Source organism: Myotis nattereri, assembly GCF_964212035.1.
Source record: "Myotis nattereri genome assembly, chromosome: 17".
Lineage (NCBI taxonomy): Eukaryota > Metazoa > Chordata > Mammalia > Chiroptera > Vespertilionidae > Myotis > Myotis nattereri.
This window is the reverse complement of record NC_138092.1, coordinates 25528710-25551226: the sequence shown is the minus strand read 5'-3', so window position 1 is coordinate 25551226 and position 22517 is coordinate 25528710. Positions and strand designations below refer to the sequence as shown.

Genomic DNA, 22517 nt, shown 5'->3' with positions numbered 1-22517 from the left:
CTGAACATCTTTCCAACATCATTTTTAAGTCTCCCTTCTGCCAAAAGGGAATTCAAATAATTATTAAATCCAAATGGCCAAAAGCTGTCTAAACTTTGCAAATAAAAGAGCACATGTCACCAATGCTCTGTTCTTGACACTCAGATTCACCTTATTTTTGGCCCTAAAAATTCCTGTCACGAGAGGCAGATTTTAGACAATGTTAACTAAACAAGTTCTGAATGCCCTCTCTTGTCCACCTGCCTGTCAGGACACTCTCAAGCATCAGAGATACTTCCTCTTAAGTCCTCCATCATCTATATTATAGTAATTATGTTTCCTAGGAATTAAAAATGAGGACTAAAATAAATTATTCAAAAACCCAAGATTCATCATTTAAAATGGAATAAATGCAGAAAGACTCCACATTGATAAGATACATTTGTCTACCATGCAAATTAATTTTAAAAAATTTCCTAAGTCAGTGTACATAGGGGAAACAGTCATTTGTGAACTGCGTATAGAAATGTAAAGTATGTACAATTTCTCTAGAGTCATTTGGTAATGCTTAGTATAATGATTGGCATACCCTTTGAAAAAAGAAACTCCATTCCTAGCATTTTATGCTAAGGAAATAATCAACCATACAAAATTATATGTTAAAAAAAATGGTCACAAAAGCATATTTATACAGAAAATTACCTAACTGTCCAATAAGATGAGATTAAATAACAATGGAAAGGTATGAAGATGTTTAAAATGATGACATAAAATATTATTTAATGGTATGGAATGATAGTCACAATAACCTAAATGAAAACAGAAGAGTACAAAACCATTTCCATTTGTTGTGTTCAACATGCATTAAAAAGACTTGATGCTAATTGTGAACAACTTATTCCCTCTATCAGTGGTTCTCAACCTTCTGGCCCTTTAAATACAGTTCCTCACGTTGTGACCCAACCATAAAATTATTTTCGTTGCTACTTCATAACTGTAATGTTGCTACTGTTATGAATCGTAATGTAAATATGATATGCAGGATGGTCTTGGACGACCCTTGTGAAAGGGTCATTCAATCGCCAAAGGGGTCGCAACCCACAGGTTGAGAACCGCTGCTCTAGGTGGTTCGATTACAAGTAATTTTTTCCCCTCTTGCTTAATGTGAATTTTCTAAATTTTATACAAGGAATTTTTATAGTAAAAATGTCTCTTTTAAGAAAGTCAAATATTCTAGAACTCTAGTGGCAGCGGGTAGTTACCTCTTTTTCATCCCCAGCCAGACCCTCTGTGAGAGGAGCATAGAGGATCAGGTATCCCGATGCTCCGGCCACTGCATTCCATCTTGCCCGCAGACTGTTCTCAGTCACATCGTACAGTTCAAGGTCAGAAGGCATGGGTAAAGCAACTGCAAGAGGAGATTGCTTTTTGTAATGCTCAGCCATTACCAGTGTGCTTGCTCATTTCAAAGTATCCAGGTGCTACTTAAGTAAACGTAGCTTCTTTTTCAGATAACTTTCATCCTTCAATCTGTTCACATAGCCTTCTGGGAGGGTAAGCATGGTGAATGTTTAAAGCAGGAATGACATATCTTCTGGTTTCTTATATCCCACTAGAGTGATGGGCCCCTTTCCCTGGCAGCCAGTCAAGAGCAAGAAGACTATTCTGACCACTGTTTTATGTCCATCACCAAACAGTGTCTGACATGCAACAGCCATTAAAAATAGTTGTTGAGTCACAATAAAATGACAGAATGGGTGGCTGGAGGAACACATACATGAATGAATAAATACTCATTGACACATTCAATCAGGGATAATGATGAGGCATGACTAAGTAGCTATAGGTTTGAGAAAAATGAAATAATCAAGAAATAAGACTGGCTATAATTGAGAGGTAGGAGAAAGAGATTAAGGATAAATTACAAGCTCCTGGCTTTAACAATGCCAATGAAAACCGTGAAATGTTGTTTTCAAATATGAACCTAGGCCCTCCACACTCTGGCCTTGCCTCCTTTTCCAATCACAATGTCAAGTTCAGGACTTGTTTTACACATGCAGCTCCCTGTCACACTTGGATTGGAGTGCCTATAGCAGTTCATTGCACTAATTTGATTGCATGTCCTTGGTTTGCATTCTCTCCCTTACTAGACAAAAACTTCCTTAAGGTCAGGAATTGTTGCTAAAATACTTATGCAAAGTGGGATTATTAATAGCTGCCTTAAAAATCATTGTCAGGGGAAAATCCAACAATGTATTGGACTGGAGTGTGATTACCATAATGCCTACCACATAGTTATTGGTGGTGTTTATATTGTTATCATTGTCCTATCAGAGGCAGAGTTCTTTAATTGTGCATAGTGACGAGCACGTAATAGGACCTTAATTCAAGTTTGCAATAACTGAATGAGTAGATAACTGTGTTTTTTGAGATTATCGTTTCCCAGAAGAGAGAAAGAGAGAGAGAGAGAGAGAGAGAGAGAGAGAGAGAGAGAGAGAGAGATCATTATCATGCTCAGGTAAGGAATTACTAGTATTCAGAAGCTTGTTTTAATTGCAATGGCATAAAAAGTGAAAATAGATGTAACATAATGCCCTTGTATTTCTACTGGGCAGGAGAGAGAGCTACAGAGATCCTTCTCTACTTCTACTGACAAATTTAAGCTCAGTGCTTAGTTTGTAACAGGCATTCACTAAATGTTTGCTTACTAAGTAAATAAATGTATTTTGCACCCTTCACCACTAAGGTTATTCTCTCCTACACATAACAGTGTTATCATATCCCTCCCGGTATGTAGCCCCTGCAAAATGTAATGATAGCTTGATCCAGTACAGCATAACTATTTTCTAGGAATTTGACTCAGGATGTCCATCAATACAACCTGAGCAGAATTCCAAATTAGGAAGGGCTGCCTCAGCAATGCTATCCAAAGTCAGAAGTGAGGTAGAATCCAATACGTACGGGTGGTCTCGGTTCCCCGCAGGCCTTCACTGGCGGTGTGAGAATACACTGCGAAGACGGAGACCTGATATTCGGTGAGAGACATCAAGTTTTTCAACACCGTGGAAGATTCACTGCCAGCCACCACCACCTGTTTAAAGTGCAGTTCAGGTATGAGAGTATGAAATGTCCCATGTGCAGAATTAACATGAAAAAGCAAAAATACCTCTAGCAAGAACATTCCACTAAATGTTTTCTTATGTGTGCCGCATCCTCTTTCCACTGTGCGGTCTATTCTCCTTGAATTCCTATCTGAAGCAATGCGCCTTTTATGGAACATGTCCAAAACTCCCTTATTAATTCCTATCTAAGTGGAAATGGTGTCATTTTTATACTAATCACATCTGCTTCATAACAGTTAATGTGTGATATTTTTCCATGGAGCTTTGGGAAGCATTTAAAAGGTATATTAGTCATAAAAAAAGATAGAACATTGGAATAATTCTGATTTTTTGACAAGATAATTTAAACCTTCATGATCTACTTCTCTAACACTTAAAAAAATTATATCCCCTGCCGTAATCCAGAAGAAAATTGTGCAACGGGCTGAGGTTAGTCAGGGGTTAGGACAATAAAAGGTTAGCACTTAAAAAAAAAAAGATTTCATCACATGTTAACATATTCCCTGTGAATTGCTGTATCAAAGGTAGGAACTGGGAAGAATCCAATCATCTGGCAATATGTACTCTCCCGTGCTGGCCAACCCATGAGAAAGGCCAGCCACAGATGCTTTCTTATGGCTTCTCCATTGCAATAATCTCCATAAACGTCCAGGAAATTCCAAACCCTGGAGGACTATGTGACCACATAATTTGGAACACGCAGACTTCATTAAGGAAGGGAGTTCAGACCACTCCCAAAGTAGAAAGAACACATGAATAGCAAAAGGAAGCTCTGACCAGATAACTAACTACTGATTTCCTTTGCTTTAGAACTCATTAATTTTTAAAAAGAAGGGGGGAAAAAAGCTAAAATAAGTTGTGTTAGAAATGGATACATGACCAGTTCTGAGGGTTATTTGATGGAGGTGAGAAGAAAAGGTGCAAATAAAGTACACAGACATGTGGAAACGTATTTAAGTGAAATAATTCTAAATGCTTATCACAGAATAACCTCATATATCCACTTCTGTCTTGTCTTCTCTACTGTAGAAGACTTGAGAAAATGAAAATAATGGTTTGAAAATATCATCTTCTTATTACCTCGTCTGGTTTTCCACCCCTGGTAGGATAATACACGACTCTGTATTTTGTCACCTTCCCTGGGGCATGAGTCCAGTTAACCATGAAGCTTCTGGCAGTGACTTCAGAAGTAATCAGTTCCGTAGGCGGCCCAATGGTGGCAAGGGCCAAGGCTAAATTAAAGAGACACATAAGATGAACCTCTTCCCCAGTTAGTTCTTATTCACCTAGGAAACCCCCTTAGTCAGAAATGACTACTGACTTTATGCCACCCCTAAGATTTTCATCTCTAGAGAAGCTGATTCAGTTATTCATTCCGACATTTGTTCATCAAAACATTTAAGTGTCCATTAAGTACCAGTCCCTACACCAGGTTCTGCGGATACAAACTTAAATAAAACATAGTCCTTGACTCTAAGGAACTTGGCTTAAAGAAATTGCTATAGAATAGTAAAATACAAAAAACACCACATTCATTGAACATGTGTATATCTACAAGTAGTCTTCTAAGTTCTTTATTATTTTATTTACTTCTCAGTGATTACTATTATTCTTCCCATTTCACAGGTGACAAAACCAAGCCACAATGAATTTAAGTAACTCGCCCAAGTCTCACAATTATTAAGTATCAGAGCTGAGTTTGATACTCGAGCTTCTTGACACAAGAGTCTGTGTTTTTAAGCATCTGAAGGTCCAGTAGCTATACTGAAGACTGCAACAAATGGCCAATATCTAAAAGCAAAAAAAGAAGAAAAAGCAACCGACACACTGAATATCCACTATGAACTAGACACTATAAGCACTTTGTGTTATGTACATGTTAAAGCAAATGATTCTACAAAAGACTTGGGACATGTCAAGTTCAGGGTCCTTGAACTTTAGGATTTATTATCCTCTAGGGCAAGCATGTCAAACTCAAAGGCTAATATGGGCCAAATAAATGAGGCATGAGGCCCGCGGGCTGCGAGTTTGACATGCTTGTTCTAGGGGCATTTACCCAAGAGACTTCAATAACCATTACACTGGGGGAGGGGAGAACATAGTTACTGAACACTAACTATGACCAGGAACTGTATTACATACTTTATCAGCATCCACATGTAGAGATTTTTTCGTGTGGGAAAATCTGGATTCTAAAGTACTCTCGTTAAGAAGCTCAGAAAAGTTTGTTCAGGAAACTACTGCTTGGCTGCCCAACCTAGTCCCTCACCAAAATTAAAAGTTTTGCCCTGCAAAACCTTATTTAAAAAATGAAAAGACAAGCTACTGATCAGGAAAAAATATTAACAAACTATGTATCCAAAAGAGGACTGGTATGTAGAATATGAATAAAGAATTCTCAAAACTCAACTGTTAAAACTAAACTTAAAGAAGTCCAATTAGAAAAATAGGCAAAAGACATAAACTGACATTTCATGAAAGAGCATATCACAGATGCAAAATGAGCACATAAAAAGATGTTCAACTTCACTGGGCATCTGGGAAGTGCAAATTAAAACCACAAAGAGCTATCACTACACACTGATCAGAACGGCTAACATGAAAAACAGGAGCAACAATAAATGTTGGTGACAATGCAAAGAAACTGGATCCCTCATATAGGGTGGCCCCCAGAAATGTATATACACTTTAACAGCTGATAACTCAACTTTGAAAATGAAATGTATTTTAATAAGCACTGCCTTTATAATTATTCAAAGTGTGTACATACATTTTTTGGGACATTCTATATATTGCTAGTGGAAATATCGAATGCTATGGTCACCCTGGAAAATAGCTTGGCAGTTTCTTAACTAAAACTAAACTAAATATAAAATTACAATATGATATCCTGAACTTTATCCCAGAGAAATTAAAACATATGCTCACAGAAGAACCTATACATGAATGTTTGGAGCAGCTTTATTTGTAACAGCCAAAGAATGGAAACAACTCAGATGTCTTTCAATGTGGGAATGGTTAAGCAAACTGTGGTACATCCATACAGTGGAATACGACACAGCAGTTCAAAGGAAAGAGCTACTAATACTTGCAACAACTTGAAGGAATCTCCAGGGAATTACCCCGAATAAAGAAAGCCAATCTCCAAAGGTTACATACTACATGATTCCACCTACATAATATTTTCAAAATGAAAAATATTTAGAGATGGAGAACCGATTTTTAGGTGTTAGAGAAAGGTTGGGGTAGGGATAGAATGAATGTGGCTATAAAAGGACAATAGTCATGATCCTTGTGGTAATGGAAATGTTCTATATTTTGATTGTATTAGTGCAAACACCATGATATTGTACTGCAGTCTTGCAATATGTTACCATTGAGGGAAACTGGAAAAGTATACAGGCTCTCTCTCTACATTATTTCTTACAACCATGTACATGGACAATTCTCTCAAAATCAAGTTTAATTAAAAGACACAAACATGATGGTCTAAAGGAGAAAATTATGTAGTGGTTAGAGTATTCCTCCCTCACCCCACCAATATACCCCCATTTCTATTAGGAGAATAGAGGTCTCTATTTAGAAAGTCGAGATGAAAGATGGTTAAGAATTTTCCTAACCCACGGCAGACCTTTGCTCAGTGCAATCCCCATGTGCACAGAACGACTGCTCTCCGTCACCGTGTACCTTTGATCTCCCTGTCCTGTTCTTCCACCCGGAGGCAGACGGTCCTCGTCAGGCTCTCCACCACCGTGTGCATCAGGTCAAATTCAGCCACATTGTACACGTGCGTGCTGTCGGGTTCAGAGGCGATCTCCTGCAGCTCGTTCTCATCCGCGTTTTTCACCCCTTGCAAGGAGGACAACAGGGAGGGTTGCGACATCCATGCCCCATTTGAAAAAGCAACGGCACTGTCCCCAACCTGAGCCCACCAGTCTCACTGCAATCAAAGTATCTGCTGCTTCAAGAGGCACATCTCTCCCGGCTGAGGCTTTTTAAAAGTCACCTTCAGAATCATTGTTAAATGGTTTAGCTTCATTTTTTTTTTTACATATTTTTATTGACTTCAGAGGGGAAGGGAGAGGGAGAGAGAGATAGAAACATCAATGATGAGAGGGAATCACTGACCGGCTGCCTTCTGCATCCCCCACACTGGGGATTGAGCCCACAACCCAGGCATGTGCCCTTGACTGGAATCAAACCCGGGACCCTTCAGTCCGCAGGTCGACGCTTTATCCACTGAGCCAAACCGGCTAGGGGCGAGCTTCATTTTCTTCAATATGTCTTACCCTAAAGACGTATTGATGAAACTAACTTCTGTCTTGCATGAATATTGCATAAGCAATAGTAATGAAACCAGTATTCTAAACTATCAAAACTTCCGGTTTAAATTTCTATAAAACACATTTACTTAAATTGAGAGATTACTATAATAAAAATAATATATAATGATCATCATCATCATTATTATTATTATATAGTATTAAGAGACAGCTTGGGGGGATTAACATACACAAATACACAGGCTGGCTAGTAACCATTGCAAATAGGGAAGCTCTGGTTCTTCCACAATATTTATTGAATTCCCTTGCTATGGTGGGTCAAGAGCAATGCTGAGTGTTTAGAATACAGCAGGAAGTACAGTGATACAGAAAACCCTCCACCCTCATGCCACTTCTCCAGTCTCCAATTTAGCAGTGGATGCTAACACTTAACAGTGTGCTTACTTTGCCCCAAATGCTTCAGTGTTTTATGAATATTAACATATTTAATCCTCACAACCAACCCTATAAGTTTGGCACAATTGTTTCTCCCATTATACAGACGTGTAAGCTGATGCAGAGAGAGGTTAATTAACTTGCTCAAGGAAACATAACCAGGAAGTGTACACCTGGGATTCAGCCAGGCAGTCTAGATCCAAAGTCATATGCTCTGAACTACTATATCGTGCTGCCTCTCAGAAGACTCACATTAAAATGAGTAAATATTTACCAATGAAATTAGAAACAAAAAAAGGAAGGCACAGGATTGGTTCTTATGGGTGTCAAGGTAGATTTATCTTCCCCAGACTTCAACAAACAAGGAGCATCTATACTAATAAAAGAGAAATATGCTAATTAGACCAGACATCTTCCAGACAAAGCCACAGTCGCGGGGGCCGAGGCAGAGGCAGTTAGAGGCGATCAGGCCGGCAGGGGAGGGCAGTTAGGGGTGATCAGACAGGCAGAGGCGGATAGGGGCGATCGGGCCAGCAGGGGAGCAGTTAGGGGCCATCAGACAGGCAGGCAGAGTGGTTAGGAACATCAAGCAGGCAGGCAGAGTGGTTAGGGGATATCAGGCAGGCAGGCAGGCAGACAGGTAAGTGGTTAGGAGCCAGGGGTTCTGGATTGGAGAGGGTGCAGGCCAGGATGAGGTACACCCTCCTCCCATGGATGAATTTCATGCACCAGGCCTCTAGTTTCTTTATAAACCTCTGACATTGCAATAATCTAAGGGTGTTAAAAGAGGTACTATGGAAGAAAGGAAGAGCGATTACTTGGGGCAACATGAATTACTTCTTAGAGGCCTGGCTATGCCATTGAATTCATCTTCCAACCTCAACACACTGAGTAACAAAGCATTGGTTGTTTCTCACCTATTTGCTTTAGGGGGTCATAGGATAATAAATACTACTGGTTTTCAGGTAGTTTCCAAAAAAAAAAAAAAGTTCAAATCACATCTGAATTCACTTAAAGTTTTGTTTAAAAACTCATCCATTCATTATGAACAAGACCACAAAATGGAGAATAAACACATGAATGAATTCCCCCATTAGTTTACATCTTCTGAAGGGATTTCCTTTGTTGGGGAAAATGATTGCAAAATAAAAAATGAAAATTAAATCAATCTGTCTGATGTTTCTTGCCTGAAGGACTTCTACAATAGCTTCTAAAATGTGCAGTTGGATCTGGATCCACAATAACAAAATCACATTAGTGCATACTGAAGCAATGAGCTTAATATCAGCCATGCTTTTCATGCTGGTTAGTTAAAACCAACAAATTTGAATTTATAGATATGAAACTATTCTAGGGAAGATAGTCCCTTTCTCTCTCCTCTCTCTCTCTCTCTCTCTCACACACACACACCAAATAGCAAAGTAGTTTGTTGCAAATAGCATAGAAAGAGAGGAGATGTCACCATGACTTGGAAGGGCTCATTTTGTAAGGACAGAGCCTTCCTCATCTCTGTGCCCCAGCACCCACCCACAATGCCTGGCACACAGCAGATAAGCAAATACTTCTTGAATGAAACATTCTATAAACCACATTTTGATAGAAAATCTAGGAATGGGCCAGAAGAACTGTGTCTAGATTTAGGTTTGTTTTTGTTTTGTCAGTCTCGATGAAATAGAAGACCCACCTACTGCCAAAGAAAATGTAAGCATTTTCCTCAAGAGCAAAGTTGCATCATCTAAGTATTTTGCAGTTATTCTGCATGTGTGAATATATAGATATATACTAGTATATATTCTTTTCCACAAGAATGATACCTTAAAAAGAGCTTCAGAGAAATAATACTGCATATCTGGAACTTTGTGCTTTCTTTAAATAACTGCAGGACCTTAATTACTTGAAAATGATAAACTGGTTTCTCCATATACCACCAGGAAAGAGAGAGCCTATAATAAGATATTAAAGAGAAAAGTCCTGACTGGTAAAAAGTAATAAGTATGAACCTAAGTGTTGTCCTTTATACTTTTCACAACACTTTACATATGGTATCTCGCCTTAGAGGTCTTCACACTATAGGGCACAAAACAGTTACCATCACTTCATTTTAAATGTAGGTTATAGGGCTCAGATCATATGACTAGTTGTGATGAGAGTCAGGACTAGAAAATGTATAGGTCTCTTGGCTTTCCATGAAGTGCACTTTGCATTACATATTATTTTTAAGTGGCTGTGCGTCTGTCCCCATTGTTGAAACAGAACTATAAGTAACACATACCTATGGCAAACAGTTCCACACCAGATTCACGAAGGTTCCTGGATGGTGGAATAATATCATCTTGGGATTTCCCGTCTGTGATTAAGATGCCAATTTTGGATACTCCAGTCCTTGCTCCAGCTTCTGGCTTAAAGCTGTTTTCAAAAATGTAGTTCAAAGCAAGACCTGGCAGAAAACAAGGAAAAATAAACACAAACCAACCACCTCTAATAAAAACCCTTCCAGTCCTGCAAAGTGTAACCACAAGATGAGTAACTTATTGAACTAAAGGGATTTTTATTAGATGCAAACTTTCACCTTCATTTTTACAACAACCTCTTCCTTGACAGATCGGATGAAAAACTCAACTCCACCAGAAGAGAGGCAATACAAATAACTGACTACTGCATCATTTCAGAAATTCGCATTTACAATGAACATTGAATTCGTGGCCCATGGACATGACAGATCTGTGTACACGAAAATGTAAACCTTTATAAGTTAGAATAAAGCAAGAATCCCCTCACAATAGTGTCTGTTCCAAATATTATCTCTACACTTCCAGCTTTGCTAATGATGGCCTATAAAAACAAAAATTCTTTCCTATCTCTCTTTCTTAGAGGTAGTGGGGGAAGATCTCAAAGAAAACTGAACCCCTGCCTTTTGAATGTGACACTTTTCACTGAGAAAAAATAAGAAATGCTGCAATATTTTTTATAGAATTTGTGTTAAATATTTTTTTAGTTGTATGAACAAAATACCCATTAGATTATGCCTCAGATTGGCAAAGCAATTGTCAGGATTTCAGTGGTTTCCTTAAAAGTCAATGACAACATCTATGTATTTTAATTGAGCATATATATTGGATGTGCAGTAAGGGTAAAACCTGTGATAACCCCTTGTGGCTAAGATAATTATCACCTAAATATTCTCACATTCTTCTTTTATTAAAAATATCAGTGAGCCAAAGATCCGCAAATATTTTCATGATAGCTACTGATTGCAGAATAAGGGCCAAGAAAATACCTTCCTTAAATACAAGGTAGTAATTTGTGTTTATTTCATTGACAGGGTGGCTGGAGGAGAAAACAGGTGAAAAGAGAGGGAGGAAAAAGGACTCACAATGGTTAAAACAGCTACGAGTGCTGTCAGCCTCAGAGACTACTCCATTTCCTTCTAGGTCAACCAAGCCTCTCCTGGGACACTCTATTCATATGCAATGAGATGTCTGGGTTTTAACTTATGAAGCTGAGTTTGAGAAAAGAACCATCTGAGAACTTTAGAAGCTAGAGGAAGTGACAGGATAGGAGAAATGAAGACTTCCTTTGGTTTAAAAAAGTACTATGCTAAGTCTTACAAAGAGGCCGACTAAAGAAATAAAGCTATTCTTCAGCAAAATATGTTGTGGACTGAACAAAACATACCTGTTAGGGTATTTCCTCCTTTGTATGGCAGATTTCGGACAGCTTCGATCACCTCATCTTTTGTACTGAAGGCATTCAAGTGCCATTCTATTCTGGGATCACCGCTATACTGTGCAAGACCTGGATAAGAAAAATAAGGAAGCCCACCCAGAAATGATTGGTTACTCAAAGGTAGTGGACTATTCCAGAAACTAAAATGATGAACGGCCTAATCTTTGCAACATTTTTTCCCCCACCTCACTATGTACTTTCAAGAAGGATTCCTGCAGGGGCAGGGGAGGGAGAGGAAGAGGATTCCTGGCATTAATTTAAGGAATTAATCGAGAGAATTAATTATCTGGGGGCTGAGGAAATGTATCTATTTTATAGCCATCTGGAAGTGACCACTTTTAAAGTATTAGGTACTTAGCATGTGGTTTTTTTAAAGTCTGGATTATGTTTGTAGATAAAAGGTCTAGATTTATATGTTGGTTTTTATTCTCAAAGGAAAGGAGTTTCCTTAATGGCTATTTAAAAGCAAAACTAGGAGACTTTTGCAATAAAGTGAACATGTTGCTTAAAGATTTTAAACTTTTTTATTTGCTTTTTATCTCAGCTAGATTTAATGTGACAAAGATTATCTTGTACTATAAAATTATTTCCAATTTCCAGTTGTTTTAGTATAATGTTTCACTAGTTTGACTGTTTCCTTTAAAAAGAAAACTTTTACCTAATAAATTTTTAAGCCAACTCTAACTTTAAAATAATAATAAAAATAATTAGAGAAGATTTTGACTTCCAGAAAATTAAAATGGGTTCAATAATTAATTGAATGACAGTGTCAAAGCAAAATTAGTAGGAATAAATAATTGGCATATCCTATTGATCCAAATTTGCATTTTGGGGAACACCACTATAGTAGATCCTGTAATTCTGAAAGTCACTCTGTAAAGAGTTTTTGAAATTTCTTAAGAGGCTTCCCAAAGGTTTACATTGACAGTTGACTGCTATGAATAGTAGAAGGTGTACCAATCCGTGTCTTCTCTGAGCCCACATCGAACGCTGTAACCAGGTTTTCCAAGAAAAGCCGAACCAGTCTGAAGTTGAATCTTCCAATGCTCCATGAACCATCAACCAGGATTACAATATCAGCAATTGCTGGAGTTTGACAGAAAAATTTCACCTCTGCAAAGTACAAACCAGAAAAGCACCTGTGTTACTGTTGGAACTTTTAAAAAGAGTGAGTCTATTTTCATGTCCTTCAAATAACTTAGTGCTAAGAATATAATAAAGTTCCCATTAAGGCAACCATATTTTTACAATCCTTCCCTTAAATGCATTTTCACTGGGCAAAAATCATGGTAATAGCTGGCTGCCTGCAGAGCCAGTGTTCTGGAAATAGCAAAGCACTGACAGATTCACACCATCCTGGCAACACGAGCCTTCTGCATATTTGAGAAAGCAATGTCTGTGCAAAATCATCCAGCTTTGGTTTCAGCCTGCAGATTCTTTCCAGGAAATGTCTTAGCAACACCAGTGCGATAGAGTAAGCAGAGATGGGGAAGACGGCCGGGAAGCAGAGGCAGCTCTCCTGTTCTGATAAGTAAGCTGGAGGAAGTGACAGGAGAAGAGAAATGAGGGATTCCTGGACTCAAGGAAAAGTCAGGGCCATGCATTTAGCCTAAGAAAGGCACACAGACCTGTGCTAACGTAGGAATGGTTTGGGGAAGAAAAAAAGTAGAAAGGGCCCAAGAGTTTCTTCAGATTCAAATTCTTGTGCTCAAAGCAGTCCCCCCTTATCCATGGGGGATACATTCCAAGACCCCCAGTGGATTCCTGAAACCACGAATAATATATATCCTAGATAATAAAAGCCTAATATGCAAATCAACCAAACGGCAGAATGACCGGTGGAACAACCAGTCTCTATGACGTGCACTGACCACGAAGGGCAGACGCTCAACACAGTAGCTGCACCCAGCCTGTAGGCCCCAAGCCAGCCAAGGCAGGTGCCAGCGGGGGCCCCCCGATCTCCCCGCCAGTCACCCCACAGATCGGCCCTGATTGCCGACCAGGCCTAGGGACCTTACCTGTGCATAAATTTTGTGCACTGGGCCTCTAATATATATATACACACACATTTATATGTTATATGTGTGTAATATGTATTATATATGATATATATATATGTGTGTGTGTGTGTGTGTGTGTGTGTGTGTGTTTCTTCCTTTACATTCATACCTATGATAAAGTTTATGACTTCTCTTTGGCATATCCTAATTGTTGGCATCACTATTCTTACACTTTGGGGCCATTATTAAATCAAATAAAGGTGATTTGAACACAAGCACTGCAATGCTGATACCATGAAAGTCAATCTGAGAACCTAATTGATTACTAAGTGACTAACAGGTGGGAAGCATGTACAGTGTAAAAACACTGGGCAAAGGGATGATTCAAGACTGGAGTAGGGAGGATCAAGATGTCACAGAAAGGTGGGGGATTTCTTCACTTACTCAGAATGGTGTACAATTTAACACTTATAAATTGCTTATTTCTGGAATTTTCCACTTAATATTTTTGGGCCACAGTTGATCACAGGTAACTGAAACCACAGAAAGTGAAACAGCCTATGAGGGGGACTACTGTATTGTGTCTCTATGGCAATAAGATTTTGTCCCTCAAAATCATTTCAATAATTGATTTTTATTTTTTTTAATTTTTTTTATTTTTTAAATATATTTTATTGATTTTTCACAGAGAGGAAGGGAGAGAGATAGAAAGTGAGAAACATCAATGAGAGAGAAACATCAATCAGCTGCCTCCTGCACATCTCCCACTGGGGATGGGCCCACAACCCAGGTACATGCCCTTGACCGGAATCGAACCTGGGACCCTTCAGTCCGCAGGCCGACGCTCCATCCACTGAGCCAAACCGGTTTCAGCTCAATAATTGATTTTTAAAAGGCTCACATAGGTCTCAGAACAGGGATTTAGAACAGGATGCCTGGGGGCTGGAAAGCCCCAGCCTGCGGTGATTATGGGCAAGGTGCCAAGGGCAAACAGCTGTCTTTGCAACAAAGGAAAAGACTGTCTAATATACAGGGTAGGTCTATGCTTGACTAGGTGAAAACCACCACTGTCGTGCACACAGAACGAAGATGCTAAAATACTCTTACTGTGTCTAAGAACTCTTCAAAATTACAGGATAATGTTAGTATCTTTAGTAGCATTCCTTCATACTGTAGGTTGTGTTTCCAAAAAATACTAACTTCGCTGAATTTTCATATTAGGACTGGAGATCATGAATTGTGTGTGTGTGTATATATGTGTGTGTGTGTCTGTGTGTGTGTGTGTGTTTCTTTGTGTCTTGCCAACTTCTTGAAATTGCCCAACAAATCCCCAGTTTGTTTTCTAACTTTAAATGATTATAAAACAATATTTAAAATATAATTTATGTAATAAAACCCAAAATGTATAAGTATTCATAAATAAATGGAATATTTTTTCCTGGAGAGAAAAAGAGTTGAATTACTATGATTGGGCTCCAGTGGTCGGCAAACCCATTAGTCAACAGAGCCAAATATCAACAGTACAACGATAGAAATTTCTTTTGAGAGCCAAATTTTTTAAACTTAAACTATATAGGTAGGTACATTGTTATTAACTTAATTAGGGTACCCCTAAGGCTTAGGAAGAGCCACACTCACAGGGCCAAAGAGCACCATGTGGCTCGCTAGCCGCAGTTTGTCGACCACAGGTAGGCAATTTAATCTATATCTCTGCACCTAGCAGGCCATATTTTTGCTAAAAAGATCTTGGATTTTTTCCCCAGACATAAATATACATGGAATATCTAGATCCTTTTACCAGATGGGGAAAAATATATTTGCCAATGAAATACTCAGATACTCATATGGAAGCTATATGGTACAGCTCAATCCAAAGTTGATATATTACATTTTAAGGCAACATATTTCCCTTCTTTAATAACCAAATACAAAGCCACCATCAATTTGGGATACAATCCTACTGTATCAGACCAAAATATTCTAAAACAGAATACTGCAAGAAATCATGGGATAAAAATTTATTTTTAAAATGATCAGGAAAATTGAAGTTTGATGAAGCATTAAGAATCTGTTTCTCTCATTTTTAATAGGGAAACTTGCCTCAAATTGAGAGTAGCTTTCTTTCTTTTCCAAACCTATTGGGAATATTATTTCACTTTTTTGTTTGGGTACACTGAAGATAAGGTCTTAGAAATCTTTCTTTATGTAGAAGAGGACTGTGAAACAGGTATTATCTATTTCAAAAATTTTCCAATAAAAATATTCTCTCTATTCAGCTCACTCAAGTCATTTTGACTTAGAGATATAAATTCTATATAGTTCCAAAGTAAGATAAAATTGACTATAAATTAGAAAACTGTCAAATTTAATATTACAATTTTGAAAGTTGCTCATAAAAAAACCTTAAGAAATATATAAAGACAAGTTCCAACTGGAGAAGACATGTACAATATAAAAAAACCTAAAAAGAACAGTATCAAGAATATATTTTAAAAAAACAGAAATAAAAATTTACAGAATAAGAAAGATATATAGCCAATAAATGAATGAAGAGAATTTTTTTTTCTTTTTTCTTTTTATTGAGGTAGTTTTGGTTAATAGCATGATATAAATTTCAGGTGTATAATATTATAATTTTTTTTATTCTTTTTTTAATTATTATTAGTTAAGGTATTACAAATGTGTCCTCATCCCCCCCTTTAACCCCCAACCTCCCCCCCACACACAAACTCATGCTCCCATCCCCCCATTGTCCATGTCCATTGGTTTGGCTTATATACATGTATACAAGTCCTTCTGTTGATCTCTTCCCCTTACCCCCGCCCTCCCCTACTTTCCTTCTGGGGATTGATAGCCTGATCGCTGTTTCTCAGTCTTTGGGTCTGTCCCTTTTCATCAGTCTATGTTGTTCTCTATAATCCACAAATGAGTGAGATCATGTGGTATTTATCTTTCTCTGACTGGCTTATTTCACTTAGCATAATGCTCTCCAGTTCCATCCATGCTGTTGCAAAAGGCAAGAGTTCCTTTTTTTTTTTACCGCAGCATAGTATTCCATTGTGTATATGTACCACAGTTTTCTAATCCACTCATCTGCTGATGGGCACTTAGAGAATTTAAACTACACTGGTATCATAGTAATAAGAAAAATCAAGGTCACAATAATATACAATTTGTGCTCTTTCAACTGAAAAAAAAGATAACTTTAATACCATTTATAAGTGCTCCAAAGATAATGAGATATTTAGGTATATACTTAAAACATCTGCAGGATCTGTGTGCTGAAAATTACACTATTGATAGAAGAAATTAAAGAAGACATAAATAAATAAATAAATAAATAAATAGGATTACCATGTTCATGGATTGGAAGGCTGAACATAGTTAAGATGCAATTATCTCAAAATTTATCTATAAGTTTAATATGATTCCTACCAAACCTCAGAAAGACTTTTTTTTTTACATATATTCAAGCTTTTTCTAAAATTTATATGGGAAGGCACAGACCCTGGAATAGCTAAAACAATCATGGAAAAGAAGAATAAAGTGGAAAGATTTTACCAGATATTTAGCCCACTAATTATACAGATATAGTACTCAGTATAGTCTAGTTTTTCAGAGGGATAAGCACATACATCAATAGAAAATAATAGAAAAGCCAAAAACAGACCTATACAAATATACGCAACTATCTGATCTTAAATCTAAATATAGCTTTAGACAAATGTGCAAAATACTTCTACAGACAGTGCTGGAGCAACATGAAAACAAATAATAAATTTGATCAAAACCTCATACTTTATACCCAAATTAATTCAAAGTGGATAATCAACTTAAATGTAGTAAGTAAAACTAAGAAACTTTTAAGAAAAAAAAATAGAAGAAAAGAGGATATACAGATGGCAAGTTTGCACATGAAAAGATGTTCAAACTGATAGCTATCAGGAAAGTACAAATTAAAACCACCATAAGTTTTCACTGTACACACCTATCAAAATAGCTAAAAATAAAACAGTAATAACAAGTGCTGGAAAGTATGCGTAGAAACTGGATCACTCAGACATTGCTCATGGGACTACAGAATGGTATAACTGCTCTGAAAACAGTTGGGCAGTTTCTTTTAAAAAGTATACGATAAAATTACCATATAAACAAACAATTGCACTCTTGGGCATTGATTCCAGAGAAATAAAGACTTACATTCACACACACACACACACACATACACACACGCATGCGCACACACACTGTACACAGATGTTCATAGCAGTTTTACTCATAATAGCCAAAATCTAAGTCTAGATGTCCTTCAAAGTCAATGGTTAAACATCCATACCATGTACTACTTACTACTCAGTAATAAAAACAAAAGAACTACCAATATACACACCTGAGAGAAAAGAGCTAATCCCAAAAGATTACCTACTCCATGATTCCATTTATATAATACCTTCTAAGTAAAAAAAAAAAAAAAAAAAAAAAATTTAGAAATTGAGGACCGATTCATGGTTGTCAGGGATTAAGGATGGAGGGTGGGAAGGAGATAGATGTGGTTTTAAAGAGGCAACATACAGATATTTATGGTGATAGAATTGTTCAGCATTTTGACTGTGTTTGTGGATACAAAAACATACACATGTGAAAAAATATACAGAACTAAATAAACACACTCAAATGGATACAAGTAAAATGGAAGAGATCTGAAAAAGTGACTGTATGTGGTCTTTTTTTTTAATATATTTTATTGATTTTTTACAGAGAGGAGGAGAGAGGGATAGAGAGTTAGAAACATCAATGAAAGAGAAACATCGATCAGCTGCCTTCTGCACACCCCCTACTGGGTATGTGCCCACAACCAAGGTACATGCCCTTGACCGGAATCGAACCTGGGACCCTGTAGTCCGCAGGCCAACTCTCTATCCACTGAGCTAAATCGGTTAGGGCTGTATGTGGTCTTTAGCAAAAGACAATTCTGAAAATACAGGTAGTGTTAAAAAATAAATAAAAAGTTAAGCCGCTGAATGCAGTCAAAGGAGAGCATCCAATATACAGGCTACAACACAAACATCATAACATTCGGAAGGAATTATTCCCATTATATTCTACCTTCTGAGGAGCATGAAGAGGCAGCTTTGGAAAGTTAACCATGTGCCAACATTCTATATCTGAAAGTTATGTGCATCATTATATTCAAGCTCACCTGCCTCTCTTTAACTGCTTCTGCATTTGTACCTGTTTTGTTGTACCAGCACCTGGACTATTACGATTTGTTTCCATTCCTATCTCCCAGACTATGAAAAGTAAGAGGTAAGCTTGAGAGGTAAGAAATTTGTGTTTTCTCTTCTGATCCCTTTTGTCTGGCTCAGCTCTTGGCATGTAGCTCATCAATGAATGTGAACTACATTGAACTGTGCTGTTGAAAAAGAATTCCTCTTCTTACATAGTAATTCATCTGCCTGGCAGGGCCCTAGAAAAATGGACCATGATGGCTGAATTAAATGTGGTCTCTCCAGCTCCAGGACTCCACTGGGAAAGTGGGTTACAATTATTTAGGGATCAGGGAGTTGGTATCAGTTTTGCCTATCTTCCTTGATACTTTTCCAATGCTGGAGGCAAAGCTAAATGAAAGGCGAGCATTTACTATTTTTACTCACGTTATTTTAATATACAATCAGAACAACCTCACAATAATTTTCCCCAGCATTAGTCTGATTCTTTTAGTGGCTCTGGATTATTTTTTCTATGCTACTAGCAAAACATCTAGGTATACCATTCATAAACCAAGACATCTGAAGGAAAACTGTGGTCACAGAACAATTTTGCACTTAAGTTCCAAGTTTTCAAACCAAGAGCTCGCTCTCAAGATTGGCTTTAGCTGCATCACTGGATTTTTTTTAAAGCTAATGGTTTTAAAAGGGTGTTGTTTTTTTTTAATACATTGGCACATCTAATACAACATTTTTGTGGAGAGCCATTAATTGTTCTCATTTTTTCAGAAAATGAAATTGAGGTTCAGACAGACAAGTGAATGGCTTAGTGGTTACTGGCAGAGCCTGAACTGGATATCAGGACTTCTAAATGTTTGGTCCAATATGCCTTTTCCATCATACCACACTACCAATAGCATAGAAGATGTCCTCACATAATGGATGGCCACTAGTTACCTGTTGGATTCATGTTACAATTTGTCCATCTAGCAGATGGGGAGCAGGAGTCTGATTTCACATCAATCAGAGTGAACTTAGTACTCATTAGTCCAGCCTTGGAATAGATTTACCTTTCATAGGTAACTGACGGCTGACTACCAATCTAAAACAGCACTTCCCATCACTCTCTTTTATTTTTCTTTGCAGAACTTCTGTTTTAAAAATATGTTTTTATTGATTTTAGAGAGAGAGGAAGGGAGAAGGATAGAGAGATAGAAACATCATTGATCGACTGTCTCCTGCATACACCCTACTGGGGATTGAGCCCACAACCTGGGCATGCCTTGATTGGGGATGGAACCAGCCACCTCTTAGTTTATAGGTCAATGCTCAACCACTAAGTCACACCAGCTGGGCACTGGCAGAACTTCTTACTTCTGGGAAATCTATTACATAGTGATGGTTAATTTTGTGTGTCAACATGACTAATCCACGCAGTGCCCAGACATTTGGTTAAACATTATTCTGAGTGTGTCTGTGTTTTTGGATGAGATTCACATTTGAATCTGTAGATTAAGTAAAGCAGATGGCCCTCCCTAATGTGGGTGGCCCTCATCCAACTGACTGAAGACCTGAATAGAACAAAAAGGCTGAGTAAAAGGGAACTGCTCCTGCCTGGCTGCCTTCAGCTGTAACATTGGACTAAACCTGCAACACTGGTCCTCTTGGATATGGAACCTGCCAGTGTTCAGGCTGGAACTTACAGGAGGAGCTCTCCTGGGTGTCCAGCTTGCCAGCTGCAAATTGTGGGGCTTCCTAGCCTCTGTAATCATGAGGCAATTTCTTACAATAAATCTCTTTCCATATGTATATGGATCCTATTTCCATATGGAGAATCCTGATTAATACATACAGTTATTTATTTACTGACTATGGTAGACACTTTTCATTGCTTTCTTTTTTTACAAGAATGGAATGACCTACCATTTCATGACTGCTTTCATCAGATGCTCTTTGCATATATCTTTTCCATTTAAGCCAGATATTAATGCTTTAAGATAGAAGTTCTCCTCTTTCCATTAAAAAAAGAAAGCTTAAGTAATTTGAACAGTTAAATAACTTGCATCACAAACTGGGCAGGTAGAAAAGTTGGAATTAAAATCCAGAAATGACTCCATAGCCTGAACCACTTAGCTACTGAGCTATTCAACTCTTACAGAAAAATATTTGAAAGAAAAGAAAGGAGAAATGGAGGGAGGAAGAGAGGGAAAGGGAGGGAGGAGAGGAAGAAAAAAAAAAGGAGGGAGAAAAAAGGAAGGGAGGAAAGATTGCCAAGCCTTGCAATTACAGATAGCCTGAAATCAAAGTTATACCCACTTGTGCTATATCCAACCTGGGATAAATAACACCATGACAACTTGCAGATGTGAGATGCCGAATCCCTAAACTTCAGCCAAAAGAACATTTCTGTCACTCAGAGCCCTGCATCTCAAGAGTAACTGACAATCCAGTAAACATCACATTTCTCTTTTGCTCATAAACTGCAAGGTTCTTGGAGAGGACATAACAGCTGTCTTCAAATATTAAAAGGGCTGTCATACAAAAGGGGGATTAAGAGTGTTCTGTATGCCCACAAGGAGACAGATTTCAACTCAATTCAAGAAATATCTTTCTAACAGTCGAGATTTCCATAGACCACTGCCTTGAAAAACAATGAGATCTTTGTCAATAAAAGCAGATGCTGGTCAACCCTTAATGGCATGGATAAAGAGCCTCAACCATCTTCTCAATTGCTTGAGCTACATGGCTCTCAAAGTACCTTCCAACTCTAAATTTTAAGATTATCTCTTCCCTCCTTCACCTACCAAGTTAAGCCTAAACTATTCACTGTGCTCTTCAAAGCTCTCCATAACTCAACTCCACTTGATCGTATTTATTTCTCACTTTCCTGTAATGAAATTCCTCTTATTCCCCCAAACAACATTCCCTGAGACTGTTGACTCTGTTTTTATCCCCATTGCCTTTAGCATCTCTTCCTGTCTATCATCTCCAAACTCTACCTACCACAATATAAGATACCTAAATGGCTTTTATTTCCTTTGAAAGTATATGGTCCTTTTTAAATACTTTTATATAAAGTTTGCTCTAAAAGTTTATTTGTACAATTCTCTGGTTTATTTCCTGCTTATCATAAATTAATACTAACCCAAGAAAGGGTGCTTTGCCTAACCATCACTATTTAAAAATAAAACTTCCTCATCTCCAGAAGCTAATTTGCAATTATTTTCAGCTCTGATTTGACTATATGATTTGAACATGATTTTACTGTATGTTTACCTTGGTTGTTCAAGGTGATTTTTTGAAATATACAACCACTCAATCATCCCTGTTATTCCAATTTCTCAATAACAAACAGATCCTGACATTTTGCAATTTCTAAGGCTGAAACACCTGTTTAATTTGATACCAACAGTCAGCCCTGCAGGTATAGAAACAAGATGTTTAACAGAAAATTCTTAGACAAGAAAAAACGGTATCCATCAGACAAGTCCAAGCATACCTATGAGGGACAGACTCTGCCAAAATCTATAGCAGTGCTCATAGTTGAAAAGTATCTGATTAAAAAGAAAAAATATATATGCTACAAGTTCTCTTAAAAATGAGAACATTTGAAAACTTATTTAATGCAGAGCTATGATTTCTTACCACTGGAGCATTCATAGGTTTAGAATAATAAAATTTGCTGGAGGCCAAGAGAAAAAGGTGTCAAATCCTTTAAAACTGTCTTAGCAAGAGAGGTAGGGGTGGGGAAAGAGAAAACTGGGG

At 37.7% G+C, this 22517-nt stretch overlaps 1 protein-coding gene across 3 annotated transcripts in view; it reads right to left on the bottom strand.

Moving 5' to 3' along the window:
• Positions 1-22517, bottom strand: part of COL14A1 (collagen type XIV alpha 1 chain) — a gene marked incomplete at its 3' end in the record, with an annotated part of 161900 nt that overhangs the window by 120985 nt on the left and 18398 nt on the right. For all 3 annotated transcript variants that reach the window (XM_081111510.1, XM_081111512.1, XM_081111511.1), the window contains exons 5-11: positions 12503-12658; positions 11495-11614; positions 10092-10256; positions 6789-6950; positions 4182-4333; positions 2941-3070; positions 1242-1387 (exon numbers count right to left, since the gene is read on the bottom strand). In XM_081111510.1, the coding sequence (XP_080967636.1) occupies positions 1242-1387; positions 2941-3070; positions 4182-4333; positions 6789-6950; positions 10092-10256; positions 11495-11614; positions 12503-12658 (1031 nt within the window). The remainder of the gene's footprint in view (positions 1-1241; positions 1388-2940; positions 3071-4181; positions 4334-6788; positions 6951-10091; positions 10257-11494; positions 11615-12502; positions 12659-22517) is intronic.